Here is a 15037-nt window from a genome sequence, read left to right on the forward strand (position 1 = left end):
TTAGTGAACTCTTGGAGTTTTACCATGAGTTAAACAATATTTTTCCAGAACTCAGCTTTACAATCACATACTCTCAGGAGCAAGTTCAATTTTTAGATACAATGGTATATAAGATTGGGACATCTTTGAGGACTGATCTTTACGTGAAAAGCACAGATAGAAACAGCGTGCTACAGTTTAACAGTCATCATCCAAGGACTATGATTGAGTCGTTACCTTGGAGCCAAATGCTGAGAGTTAGAAAGATTGTGGCGGATGACACGCGCCTCGATTCTAGATTAGATGAGATGTGCAGTAAATTTTTAAACCGAGGTTATCCTGAAATTGGAGTTAGAAAGCATGTTGAGAGGGCTAAAGAGGCATCTAGAGCAGTTCTAAGGGAGAAAAAAATCAGGGTTAGAGACAAGCGGATCCCCTTTGTGACTACCTTTAGCACAGTCAGTGGGCATGTGAAAAATATGATCTTAAAACATTGGCATATTTTACATCAAGGTCTACCTGACATTGAGGAATTTACCCTACCACCAATTTTGTCGTATAAAAGAGGGCGCAATTTGAAAGATAAATTAGTTAAGTCTGATATTGGTTCAACGGTAGTTAGTTTACAGAGGACTTTGGCCCCCCCGAAGCTTGGCAATTTTCCCTGTTTAGGCTGTGCGTGTTGTGGTAACATGATTAAAGGGGATTTTTTTAATCATCCTCGCACAGGACAGAGGTTCTCCATCAAGGGGAGGTACACATGTACCTCAAGCTTTGTTATTTACCTTATTGTCTGTCCCTGTGGGCTTACATATGTGGGGGAGACCACCATGGAAATAAAAGCGCGTATCAGCAAGCATAAAAGTACCATTAGAACCAAGATGGTTGATTTACCGATACCCAAACACTTTATTGAGAGTGGACACTCAGTCAGTCAATTACGATTTAGAGTTATCGATGGTGTGCCTCCTCTCCGTAGGGGTGGTGATAGGGTTAAATTATTAAAGAAAAAGGAACTCAGATGGATATCGAAATTGGGCTCTCGTCAGCCGGGAGGGTTGAATGTTGACTACAATCTCCTGTTATGTGTTTCCTAATCTGGCATTGCATGATTTGTGGGGTTTCGCATCTGTATGGTTTTGTTTTTAAGTGGTGATTGGTTATATAGTTTACTCTACCCCCTAGGATGACCTCTAGGGCCATGTGGGTTAGCATATGATGAAGTGATTTTTCACTGTCCCGTGTTCATTGGATTGAGAGTTCTCTTACCAGTTTTGGTGTGTCCCCATTAATAATAATTTAATATACTGCCAGGGATATGGCGATATAGTACATGAGATCGTTTATGTTACCGACCCTTGTTCAATATTGTTATCTCGTACTAGAGTGAATCTGGTTATCTGTAATTCGGGATAGAGATTCGAGGGCTATTTGTGGTAGCCTGTATCCCATTTGCCAGTAGCCATCCCATCTGATTTGTGGTTCTCTCCAATTTGCCCTTGTGTTTTAGGGAATATCATTGTATGCTGCTTCACTGGCCCTTAGGGTCGGTTGGTTCGCGCGATTGTACTCTGGAGTGGTACTGGTGGACTTTTTTAATCTGGGCGTGTCCTTTGGTTGCCTCTAGTGACTCTTTATGTTGTACATATGCCACGAGTGGATGTGCGTTTTCCATAGCTATCATCTGGCTTGCTTTGTGGGGGGTGGGGCTTGCGGCCGGTGGGCGTGCCCTTCGGCTGTTTGGGGCGGCACTGCATATTGTGTATGTGTCGCCTGGGAGCCGGTGAGCGTGCGCACTTGGTCGGGGACTCCTTCCCGCAATAGTGCGCCAGGTGAGCGGCGGACGTCAGTGTTGGTCGGTCAGGTGACCAACATGGGGGCGTTGTGGTCGATGTGAGCCAGGAGCCTTGATTGGCTCTTGTACATGGGGCGGATATTTTCGCCGGTGGGCGTGTCTCTCGATGGTCCGGGGTGGAGCGGCATGTCATTTCATGCTTTGCTTCACCGGGGGGCCGACGGATGTGCGCACTGGTTCTGGGACTCGAGCCTGTTGTGGGGAGCTTGGATGTCATGAATGATACGAACGGGAAAAGTGATCAGACTGGGAGGCGGTTCTAGGTAAGCAGACATGGAGCCTGGATTGGCTCCACTGTGTGGGGCTGGTTCTGTACCGGTGCCCCAGATTGGATCTTCACCTTAGGCATTGATTGGTTAACCAGGAATATAGTGATACAAGCCCGGTGATAGGTAGTTCATGTATATAATGGCCCCCGTGAGCATTTCGATAGGCTTAGAAATGACAGGCAAGGCTGTTTATTTACGTTTTGATCATCCACATGTGCTTGCTATGTTGATTATGAAAGTTATTATCCATAATAGGGGGATGTAGTAATACTGTAATGCATTTTTAACTATGTATGTCACACAATTTTCACATTTTTATTGTTATTATGATCACCAGTTAATAAGTATGTAAATTTTTGTGGGCGGACCTGCCAGGTGGTGGTTATCTACTTCCTATATAAGGCCGTCATGTTGATCATTATGTATGCTTGACAAAGACCCTCTGAGGTTGAAACGTTGCACCTATGGCACAATAAAGTGTTTCTTATCTTCACCCGGATTGGATGCTGTCCTTCACTTCGTTACGAGGCTACAGATCCCATCGCACAGACAGGATACAGATCCCATCGCACAGACAGGATACAGATCCCATCGCACAGACAGGATACAGATCCCATCGCACAGACAGGATACAGATTCCACAACAGACAGGATACAGTTCCCACAACAGACAGGATACAGATCCCATCGCACAGACAGGATACAGATCCCATCGCACATACAGGATACAGATCCCACCGCACAGACAGGATACAGATCCCATCGCACAGACAGGATACAGATCCCACCGCACAGACAGAATACAGATCCCATCGCACAGACAGGATACAGATCCCATCGCACAGACAGGATACAGATCCCATCGCACAGACAGGATACAGATCCCATCGCACAGACAGGATACAGATCGTCTCTGCTCTTTTTGTGTATGTGTATATACGGTATATATACAGTTAGGGCCAGAAATATTTGGACAGTGACACAAGTTTTGTTATTTTAGCTGTTTACAAAAACATGTTCAGAAATACAATTATATATATAATATGGGCTGAAAGTGCACACTCCCAGCTGCAATATGATAGTTTCCACATCCAAATCGGAGAAAGGGTTTAGGAATCATAGCTCTGTAATGCATAGCGTCCTCTTTTTCAAGGGACCAAAAGTAATTGGACAATGGACTCTAAGGGCTGCAATTAACTCTGAAGGCGTCTCCCTCGTTAACCTGTAATCAATGAAGTAGTTAAAAGGTCAGGGGTGGATTCCAGGTGTGTGGTTTTGCATTTGGAAGCTGTTGCTGTGAGCAGACAACATGCGGTCAAAGGAACTCTCAATTGAGGTGAAGCAGAACATCCTGAGGCTGAAAAAAAAGAAAAAATCCATCAGAGAGATAGCAGACATGCTTGGAGTAGCAAAATCAACAGGTGGGTACATTCTGAGAAAAAAGGAATTGACTGGTGAGCTTGGGAACTCAACAAGGCCTGGGCGTCCACGGATGACAACAGTGGTGGATGATCGCCGCATACTTAATTTGGTGAAGAAGAACCCGTTCACAACATCAACTGAAGTCCAGAACACTCTCAGTGAAGTAGGTGTATCTGTCTCTAAGTCAACAGTAAAGAGAAGACTCCATGACAGTAAATACAAAGGGTTCACATCTAGATGCAAACCATTCATCAATACCAAAAATAGACAGGCCAGAGTTAAATTTGCAGAAAAACACCTCAAGAAGCCAGCTCAGTTCTGGAAAAGTATTCTATGGACAGATGAGACAAAGATCAACCTGTACCAGAATGATGGGAAGAAAAAAGTTTGGAGAAGAAAGGGAACGGCACATGATCCAAGGCACACCACATCCTCTGTAAAACATGGTGGAGGCAACGTGATGGCATGGGCATGCATGGCTTTCAATGGCACTGGGTCACTTGTGTTTATTGATGACATAAGAGCAGACAAGAGTAGCCGAATGAATTCTGAGGTGTACCGGGATATACTTTCAGCCCAGATTCAGCCAAATGCTGCAAAGTTGATTGGACGGCGCTTCATAGTACAGATGGACAATGACCCCAAGCATACATCCAAAGCTACCCAGGAGTTCATGAGTGCCAAAAAGTGGAACATTCTGCAATGGCCAAGTCAATCTCCAGATCTAAACCCAACTGAGCATGCATTTCACTTGCTCAAATCCAGACTTAAGACGGAAAGACCCACAAACAAGCAAGACCTGAAGGCTGCGGCTGTAAAGGCCTGGCAAAGCATTAAGAAGGAGGAAACCCAGCGTTTGGTGATGTCCATGGGTTCCAGACTTAAGGCAGTGATTGCCTCCAAAGGATTTGCAACAAAATATTGAAAATAAAAATATTTTGTTTGGGTTATGTTTATTTGTCCAATTACTTTTGACCTCCTAAAATGTGGAGTGTTTGTAAAGAAATGTGTACAATTCCTACATTTTCTATCAGATATTTTTGTTCAACCCTTCAAATTAAATGTTACAATCTGCACTTGAATTCTGTTGTAGAGGTTTCATTTCAAATCCAATGTGGTGGCATGCAGAGCCCAACTCGCGAAAATTGTGTCACTGTCCAAATATTTCTGGCCCTAACTGTATATGTGTGTGTGTGTTTCTTCAGATACTTTCTTATATCTTGCCCAATGAAGAGACCTAAGTAGTCTTATCAATTGCTTGTAATAATACCACATTTTCTAACCGGCCATTAAAAGGTCTCATAACGATAAGATCATTACTTTGTTTCTCCCACTGAGAGCAATCAATCTTTGTGCATGAGGAAAAACACCATTTCTGGCCATTACGAAGACCCTAATAATGGAAACTTTGGTAAAAAGACCATCTATATTATCGACTCAGCTGGTGGGTGCAGACTACCAGCTATGATGTCTCAATTACACAGCACACACAGACATGACGGATTCCTGCTCTCCTACCTCTATATAGTAGATGTTCATAAGCAGCAGCATGGAGGACATTCTACAGCAGTACTGAGCAGTGTAGCTGTGAATCCAGCACCAGGGTGAGATAAACACTTGCTAGAAAGCAGCAGCAAAAATAACTGCTATGATGTCTCCCATACACAGCACACACAGACATGAGGAATTCCTGCCTCTATGTAGCAGGAGGCAGAAATATAGAGAACATTATACAGCAGTATTGAACACTGCAGCTTTGAATCCAGCTCTAGGGTGATATTTACACTTACTAGAAAGCAGCACAATCTGACTATATTATTTCACAGACCTTTGTAATTTGGGCGCTCAGCAACTGCCCTCCAGCAATCGTTTTGCCATTCTGTGTGTTCTGCTGAGCGATGTGGTCTTGGCAGTTTTTTTGTATGATTTTCAGACCTATCGCATCAATAATTGGGATTATGACTAAACTTTTGCTGCTTTTCTGAAATAAACAGCTGCCACCTCAGCTCCGCTCACGGCGTGATGGACATTTTATTTCTGCGTGATGTCACAGCGTGGATAACTCTCGGGATAATGGGCAATATGCATTCACTCTCAACCTGATAATTGCTTATGGTAAGCAGCTGCCGCTTTCCCACTACCTAGTGCACAATATTGGAGTAGATGGGAATACTGCTCCCAGCAGACTGCTGGTTTGAGACTTGATGTGAGTTTTATGAGATCGGTATCTACTGCTCCAGCAGGATTGCTTGTAAAAAATGCATTAGACAGGGTTCACACAAGGTGGGCGAGTGGCGCGCCAAAAAAAAAAAAAAAAAGCGTTATCTATGGTAGGTCTGATGATTATGTGCCCATTGTAGGCACTTTCAGCGGTGGACAGGGGTCAGCACAGGCGCTCTGAAAAGTCTGCGGATCCACAGCGTGCTGCAATGCTCTGCATGTTTACTCCCAACAACCAGACCTGGTCAACCAAGACCCTGGCGCTGATTCTCGCACCACCATTGCACAGAGGAATGCCCCACAAGAAACAACATATATCAGGAACGCACCACTAGACCCGCCATACAGAAGAGACACCCCACTATACACTGGGAGAGCCCCTCGATACTTCGGGAAAGTCGAAACCCGCCATACATTGGTGACACCCCACAAGACCTGACATATACTAAAGACACCCCACAAGACATGCCATATACCGGGGACACCCCACAAGACCCGCCATATACCGGGGACACCCCACAAGACATGCCATATACTGGGGACACCCCAAAAGACCTGTCACAAACCGGGGACACCCCACAAGACCTGTCATAAACCGGGGACACCCCACAAGACCTGTCATAAACCGGGGACACCCCACAAGACCTGTCATAAACCGGGGACACCCCACAAGACCTGCCATAAACCGGGGACACCCCACAAGACCTGCCATAAACCGGGGACACCCCACAAGACCTGCCATAAACCGGGGACACCCCACAAGACCTGCCATAAACCGGGGACACCCCACAAGACATGTGATATACCAGTGATACCCCACAAGACCTGCCGTATACTGGGGACACCCAAGATCTGCCATATACCGGGGACACCCCACAAGACCTGCCTTATACCGGGGACACCCCACAAGACCTGCCTTAAACCGGGGACACCCCACAAGACCTGCCTTATACCGGGGACACCCCACAAGACCTGCCTTATACCGGGGACACCCCACAAGACCTGCCTTATACCGGGGACACCCCACAAGACCTGCCTTATACCGGGGACACCCCACAAGATCTGCCATATACCGGGGACACCCCACAAGACCTGCCATATACCGGGAAACCCCACAAGACCTGCCATATACCGGGGACACCCCACAAGACCTGCCATATATCGGGGACACCCCACAAGACCTGCCATATACCGGGGACACCCCACAAGACATGCCATATACCGGGGACACCCCACAAGACCTGCCATATACCGGGGACATCCCACAAGACCTGCCATATACCGGGGACACCCCACAAGACCTGCCATATACCGGGGACACCCCACAAGACCTGCCATATACCGGGGACACCCCACAAGACCTGCCATATATCGGGGACACCCCACAAGACCTGCCATATACCGGGGACACCCCACAAGACCTGCCATATACCGGGGACATCCCACAAGACCTGCCATATACCAGGGACATCCCACAAGACCTGCCATATACCGGGGACACCCCACAAGACCTGCCATATACCGGGGACACCCCACAAGACCTGCCATATACCGGTGACACCCCACAAGACCTGCCGTATACCGGGGACACCCCACAAGACCTGCCGTATACCGGGGACACCCCACAAAACCTGCCGTATACCGGGGACATCCCACAAGACCTGCCATATACCGGGGACACCCCACAAGACCTGCCATATACCGGGGACACCCCACAAGACCTACCATATACCGGGGACACCCCACAAGACCTGCCGTATACCGGGGACACCCCACAAGACCTGCCGTATACCAGGGACACCCCACAAGACCTGCCGTATACCGGGGACACCCCACAAGACCTGCCGTATACCGGGGACACCCCACAAGACCTGCCGTATACCGGGGACACCCCACAAGACCTGCCTTATACCGGGGACACCCCACAAGACCTGCCTTATACCGGGGACACCCCACAAGACCTGCCTTATACCGGGGACACCCCACAAGACCTGCCTTATACCGGGGACACCCCACAAGACCTGCCTTATACCGGGGACACCCCACAAGACCTGCCGTATACCGGGGACACCCCACAAGACCTGCCGTATACCGGGGACACCCCACAAGACCTGCCATATACCGGGGACACCCCACAAGACCTGCCTTATACCGGGGACATCCCACAAGACCTGCCATATACCGGGGACATCCCACAAGACCTGCCATATACCGGGGACACCCCACAAGACCTGCCATATACCGGGGACACCCCACAAGACCTGCCATATACCGGTGACACCCCACAAGACCTGCCGTATACCGGGGACACCCCACAAGACCTGCCGTATACCGGGGACACCCCACAAAACCTGCCGTATACCGGGGACACCCCACAAGACCTGCCATATACCGGGGACACCCCACAAGACCTGCCGTATACCAGGGACACCCCACAAAACCTGCCTTATACCGGGGACACCCCACAAGACCTGCCGTATACCGGGGACACCCCACAAGACCTGCCGTATACCGGGGACACCCCACAAGACCTGCCATATACCGGGGACACCCCACAAAACCTGCCTTATACCAGGAACACCCCACAAGACCTGCCATATATCAGGAACGCCCCACAAGACATGCCGTATACCAGGAACACCCCACAAGACCGGCCATATAGCGGGAACACCCCACAAGACCTGCCGTATACCGGGGACACCCCACAAAACCTGCCGTATACCGGGGACACCCCACAAGACCTGCCATATACCGGGGACACCCCACAAGACCTGCCGTATACCAGGGACACCCCACAAAACCTGCCTTATATCGGGGACACCCCACAAGACCTGCCGTATACCGGGGACACCCCACAAGACCTGCCGTATACCGGGGACACCCCACAAAACCTGCCTTATACCAGGAACACCCCACAAGACCTGCCATATATCAGGAACGCCCCACAAGACATGCCGTATATCAGGAACGCCCCACAAGACATGCCGTATACCAGGAACACCCCACAAGACCTGCCATATATCAGGAACGCCCCACAAGACCTGCCATATATCAGGAACGCCCCACAAGACATGCCGTATATCAGGAACGCCCCACAAGACATGCCGTATACCAGGAACACCCCACAAGACCGGCCATATAGCGGGAACACCCCACAAGACCTGCCATATACCAAGGACATCGGCCCTTATAACCAGGCCCTAACTCTGTCTCCTACTTTCAGACATCAGGTTTTCGCCGTCAGGCTGTATCCGGCGACTTTTGAAAAAACCAGATCCGTTGCAAATTGTGAAAAACTGACGCAATGGATCCGTTTTTTTGCTGGATCCGTTTTTTTGCTGGATCCGTTTTTTTGCTGGATCCTACTAGCTGATTTCCGGGCACTAACTGGTCCGGGGATAGAGATGAGAGAGAGGGAGGAGAGAACTCGTTTTTCACTGGATGTGTGAGGCGGACACCCGATGCTAATACAAGTCAATGAGAAAAAAATGGATCCGGTGGGAAAAAAACAAACAGTTTTTTTTCAAAATTCGCCAGATTGTGCCTGATGTGTGAAAGTAACTCCACCACCACATAGTGCTCGCTCCCCTCACGCCCCGCCACTACCTAGAACCTCCTCCGTCCGCATCACAGCCCGCACTGACAACACATCCCTCAAGGCTAAACGCTAGTAATGATGACGTCAAAAAGGCGTGGTTATTCGCCAGTGGCCCATTATGATTGGCTCAAGTGGAGAGGGCGGTAACTTTTCATGCAAATCCATCCAGACGTGCCATGCCCAATAAAAAAAAAATGAGTCCCTGCGGAAGAAATGCTCATGACGTCAGTGCTACGTCCCTCCCTCTCCTCCAATAGGCCAGCCCTCTTTTTCCCGCCCTCTTGCTGCGCGCACACCCGGAGCCGCTCCACCTCCTGGGTTTAGCAGGATTAGTGCGCCGCGGCTGTGTGTGAGGTGAATACCGGAGCCGCTGCCGCCTCAGCCCCCACAGCGGTCGCTGTGTGCGCGTGTGTGACGGGGGCCGGGAGGGAGGGGGGTTCTCCGCTGGAAGAAGGGAGGGTGCGGTGCGCGTCTGTACGGAGCCGGTGACGGAGCAGCCCCCCGGGGGACGATGAGCATCGAGATCCCGCCCGGCCTGACGGAGTTGCTGCAGGGTTACACGGTGGAGGTTCTGCGACAACGGCCTCACGATCTGGTCGATTTCGCCGTGTGCTACTTCACGCGGCTCCAGGAGAAGCGGCTGCAGGATGGCGCCGGGGCCGCCGAGCAACGGCCTCACGGCCGCGGGGTCAACTTTGACGGAGAGCCGATGCAGACCGAGTCCAACGGGGACGACGACGACGAGGAAGACGACGACTCCGACTTCGAACGTAAGAGCCCGAGCACCTATGCCCGACCGCGGCTGCTGCGGCACCTCACCGCTGTCACTCATCTTCACTGGTCTCTTAAAGGGGACGTGCAGCCCTAATTTCTAGGCGTTTGCGTCTATTTCTCCTTTAAATCTGTCCCCTCACCTCCCAATCTTATGTCCTCGGGCCCCATGCACCTCAAGTAATCAGATATCACTCTTAAAGGGGATGGCTTTCTGCAGTTAAAAGCATTTATAATGGTATTTTTCCACTGTTCACAGGATCCCTTTAAACCTGACAGGAGCCTTCCTTGTTTGGTGCAGTGAGCGCTGTCTCCTGTGGAGGGCGCTGCAGGGGGACTGAACACTAGGGGTCACAAGAAAGGACCTAGAACCATTACCGATGATAAATGTCCTGTATTGCCTGTGTCTGCTGGCTCTCCAGCATGTATGGGGGTCCCACACTGATGGCGTCCGTGTCCGCTGGCTCTCCAGCATGTATGGGGGTCCCACACTGATGGCGTCCGTGTCTGCTGCCTCTCTAGCATGTATGGGGGTCCCACACTGATGGCGTCCGTGTCTGCTGGCTCTCCAGCATGTATGGGGGTCCCACACTGATGGCGTCCGTGTCTGCTGCCTCTCTAGCATGTATGGGGGTCCCACACTGATGGCGTCCGTGTCTGCTGGCTCTCCAGCATGTATGGGGGTCCCAGACTGATGGCGTCCGTGTCTGCTGCTTCTCTAGCATGTATGGGGGTACCAGTCTGATGGCGTCTGTGTCCGCTGGCTCTCTAGCATGTATGGGGGTACCAGTCTAATGGCGTCCGTGTCCCCTTTCTCTCCAGCATGTATGGGGGTCCCACACTGATGGCTTCCGTGTCCCCTTTCTCTCCAGCATGTATGGGGGTCCCACACTGATGGCGTCCGTGTCCGCTGGCTCTCCAGCATGTATTGGGGTCACACACTGATGGCGTCCGTGTCCGCTGGCTCTCCAGCATGTATGGGGTCCCAGACTGATGGCGTCCGTGCCTGCTGGCTCTCTAGCATTTATGGGGGTACCAGTCTGATGGCGTCCGTGCCTGCTGGCTTTCTAGCATGTATGGGGGTACCAGTCTGATGGCTTCCGTGTCTACTGCCTCTCTAGCATGTATGAGGGTCCCAGACTGATGGCGTCCGTGTCTGCTGGCTCTCTAGCATTTATGGGGGTACCAGACTGATGGCGTCCGTGTCTGCTGCCTCTCTAGCATGTATGGGAGTCCCAGACTGATGGCGTCCGTGTCTGCTGGCTCTCTAGCATGTATGGGGGTCCCAGACTGATGGCGTCCGTGTCTGCTGGCTCTCTAGCATGTATGGGGGTACCAGTCTGATGGCGTCCGTGTCTGCTGGCTCTCCAGCATGTATGGGGGTCCCAGACTGATGGCGTCCGTGTCTGCTGGCTCTCTAGCATGTATGGGGGTACCAGTCTGATGGCGTCCGTGTCTGCTGGCTCTCTAGCATGTATGGGGGTACCAGTCTGATGGCGTCCGTGTCTGCTGGCTCTCCAGCATGTATGGGGGTCCCAGTCTGATGGCGTCCGTGTCTGCTGGCTCTCTAGCATGTATGGGGGTACCAGTCTGATGGCGTCCGTGTCTGTTGGCTCTCTAGCATGTATGGGGGTACCAGTCTGATGGCGTCCGTGTCTGCTGGCTCTCTAGCATGTATGGGGGTCCCAGTCTGATGGCGTCCGTGTCTGCTGGCTCTCTAGCATGTATGGGGGTACCAGTCTGATGGCGTCCGTGTCTGCTGGCTTTCTAGCATGTATGGGGGTCACAGACTGATGGCGTCCGTGTCTGCTGGCTCTCTAGCATGTATGGGGGTCACAGACTGGTGGCGTCCGTGTCTGTTGGCTTTCTAGCATGTATGGGGGTACCAGTCTGATGGCGTCCGTGTCTGCTGGCTCTCTAGCATGTATGGGGGTACCAGTCTGATGGCGTCCGTGTCTGCTGGCTCTCTAGCATGTATGGGGGTACCAGTCTGATGGCGTCCGTGTCTGCTGGCTCTCTAGCATGTATGGGGGTCCCAGTCTGATGGCGTCCGTGTCTGCTGGCTCTCTAGCATGTATGGGGGTACCAGTCTGATGGCGTCCGTGTCTGCTGGCTTTCTAGCATGTATGGGGGTCACAGACTGATGGCGTCCGTGTCTGCTGGCTCTCCAGCATGTATGGGGGTACCAGTCTGATGGCGTCCGTGTCTGCTGGCTCTCTAGCATGTATGGGGGTCACAGACTGGTGGCGTCCGTGTCTGTTGGCTTTCTAGCATGTATGGGGGTACCAGTCTGATGGCGTCCGTGTCTGCTGGCTCTCTAGCATGTATGGGGGTACCAGTCTGATGGCGTCCGTGTCTGCTGGCTCTCTAGCATGTATGGGGGTACCAGTCTGATGGCGTCCGTGTCTGCTGGCTCTCTAGCATGTATGGGGGTACCAGTCTGATGGCGTCCGTGTCTGCTGGCTTTCTAGCATGTATGGGGGTCACAGACTGATGGCGTCCGTGTCTGTTGGCTTTCTAGCATGTATGGGGGTCCCAGACTGATGGTGTCCGTGTCTGCTGGCTCTCTAGCATGTATGGGGGTCACAGACTGATGGCGTCCGTGTCTGTTGGCTTTCTAGCATGTATGGGGGTCCCAGACTGGTGGCGTCCGTGTCTGTTGGCTTTCTAGCATGTATGGGGGTCACAGACTGATGGCGTCCGTGTCTGTTGGCTTTCTAGCATGTATGGGGGTCCCAGACTGATGGTGTCCGTGTCTGCTGGCTCTCTAGCATGTATGGGGGTCCCAGACTGATGGTGGCCGTGTCTGCTGGCTCTCTAGCAATTATGGGGGTCCCAGACTGATGGCGTCAGAGGATGTAAGGATCGGACAGATGGTTCTTTAATGTGGCTGGAGATCGGCCGGTGCCATATGATTTTTGGGGTTGTATAGTATCTGGGAACTTTGTAACAAAATGAAATCATCCATTGTTTATCGTACAGGAGGGGGGAGAGTTTATATCTTTGTAAGTTGAGTCTCCCTTTAAAATTAGCTATGTATATGTAGAACTGTCACAATGACTCCTGAAGGGGGTCATCACTTTATGGTCACTGGAGGTCGGACCTCTTGGAACTCCACCATCCTTAGAATGAAGGCTCTGCGGCTGCAGGGAACTGATGCTTAGGCCCATTGAAGTGAATGGATGGTGCTAATGTGCAGCGCTGTGATCCCTTCATCTGTAGAGGGATCTCTTCCTAGTAATGGGAACAACCCTCCTGTACGGTGAGAGACTGTCATTGTCTTGGCGCATAGGCACACGGCCATAGCTGGCATCGTGTGGATGCTACAGGTGGTTGCATTGAAGACTGATGCCAGGCTACATGGATGGAGTCTTACTGCAATTGAATGGCTGGTGCAGCCTTATGGTTTATATAATGTGGCAGCACTGATCTGTATGACACCAGTCACTACTCTGCCTGTGATTGTTAGTTTGGAAGGGCGGATTGGTATACCCCTCCTCACATGTAAAGCGCCATGGAATAAATGGCGCTATAATAATAATACATAAAATTGCCCCCCACCTGTAATGTGACGTCTCTACAGTAAGGCTGATACAGGATGTGAAACCTGTGGATGCCTATATCATGTGCTGTACAGATCGTGGATCCACTACTATTGCCTGGGATCTGGCGATCCTGTGCTGTTGCAGGCCACAGCATAATAATGTTCTGCATTGTCCTAGCACTGGATGTCCTGGGATTTGCAGGGGCTCCTTTTATAACATGCCGATCTCCGGTAATTGAAGTGCTGGTACATAAAAATGTGTGGATTTATTCCTGTTTCACTGTCCTAAAAAAAACACCCAACTTGGATAAGTAACCACTATTTGATTTAAGTACAAATCTCCTAATGGCTCTGTCCACCTAGCATCTGTAGGTGTGGAGTAAAGCTTTATTCTTCCCTGAGATGTTTGGTGGCCATAGTCTTTTCATCTGTGGAGTGGCCGGTGTGCAGTTTAGCCGGAGGGGCTTTGATACAGTGTCTGTTCTCTCGTTAGGGTCTTGTATTGTGACCATATAGTAGCTCTTTGGTACTGATGGATGCTGGGTTAGGTATCAGTTGGGGTGAGATTGCAACTGAACATCTCCACAGGGGATTAGACAGATTATATTGCTAATCTTATTAGTGAGGTGAAGGAAGCCCGCTACCAGCCCAATGTAATGTTGCTTGGCACGGTCGTGGATGCAGTATGATGCTACATTACCCATACAGGAAATATAGGGCCGGCCATGGCTTCCCTCAGCTTTAGCCAGTAATTTTCCAGGGCTTTAGGATTTGGACACATTGTCTGTGCTCATACACATTACATAGGACCGTGTCTTATCGGAATATGTGTAGCTCTCTCTTCTGAATAAGTTTCCTGCTATTTATCTCTTATAAGTTAAAATACTAATTGGTCACCCTTCATCTCTGGATTAGCCAAGCCCTGACTTGTCAAGCTCTTTTTTTTTTTTTTCTCCTGCTGTCATTGGCATCATATTTCCTGGTCAGCGCTGTGTACCATTACCAGATCGGATAATATGTGGTCAGTAATATATTGTTATCCAGAAGGGTGACACTGTTCTTTGTTGTGGGCCTCATGTCCTCTGCTCATCACCTCTTTGTGATATGTAACCGCAGTCTCCCAGCCTGTTGGCATGTTAATAATTAAAGGGCTTGGCAGCATAGTGGCATATGGTAATCTGTAATTATATTATTTGCTTGTGTCCATGCTCATAATTCCCGCAGATGGAGTGGAATGTGCGTCTGCAGCCTTAACCATTTATGCATTATCCCGTTCACCCCATGTCCATCCTTAGTCAGTGAGGCTGGGTGCACATTACCCTTGTGGTTGTCGGGTGCATACTTGGGTTTGGGCTCAGCAGTTGCTGCTGTCAGGATGT

General features: G+C 50.4%; 1 protein-coding gene across 1 annotated transcript in view; it reads left to right on the forward strand.

Annotated features, from left to right (window-relative positions):
* Positions 1-9635: 9635 nt before the first annotated feature.
* The window catches only part of PRKAR2A (protein kinase cAMP-dependent type II regulatory subunit alpha), a 38983-nt gene continuing 33581 nt past the window's right edge, over positions 9636-15037 (forward strand). The window contains exon 1 of the mRNA XM_069736330.1: positions 9636-10113. Within this exon, the coding sequence (XP_069592431.1) occupies positions 9855-10113 (259 nt within the window). The 5' untranslated portion in view covers positions 9636-9854. The remainder of the gene's footprint in view (positions 10114-15037) is intronic.

Source organism: Ranitomeya imitator, chromosome 8 (assembly GCF_032444005.1).
Source record: "Ranitomeya imitator isolate aRanImi1 chromosome 8, aRanImi1.pri, whole genome shotgun sequence".
Taxonomy (NCBI): domain Eukaryota; kingdom Metazoa; phylum Chordata; class Amphibia; order Anura; family Dendrobatidae; genus Ranitomeya; species Ranitomeya imitator.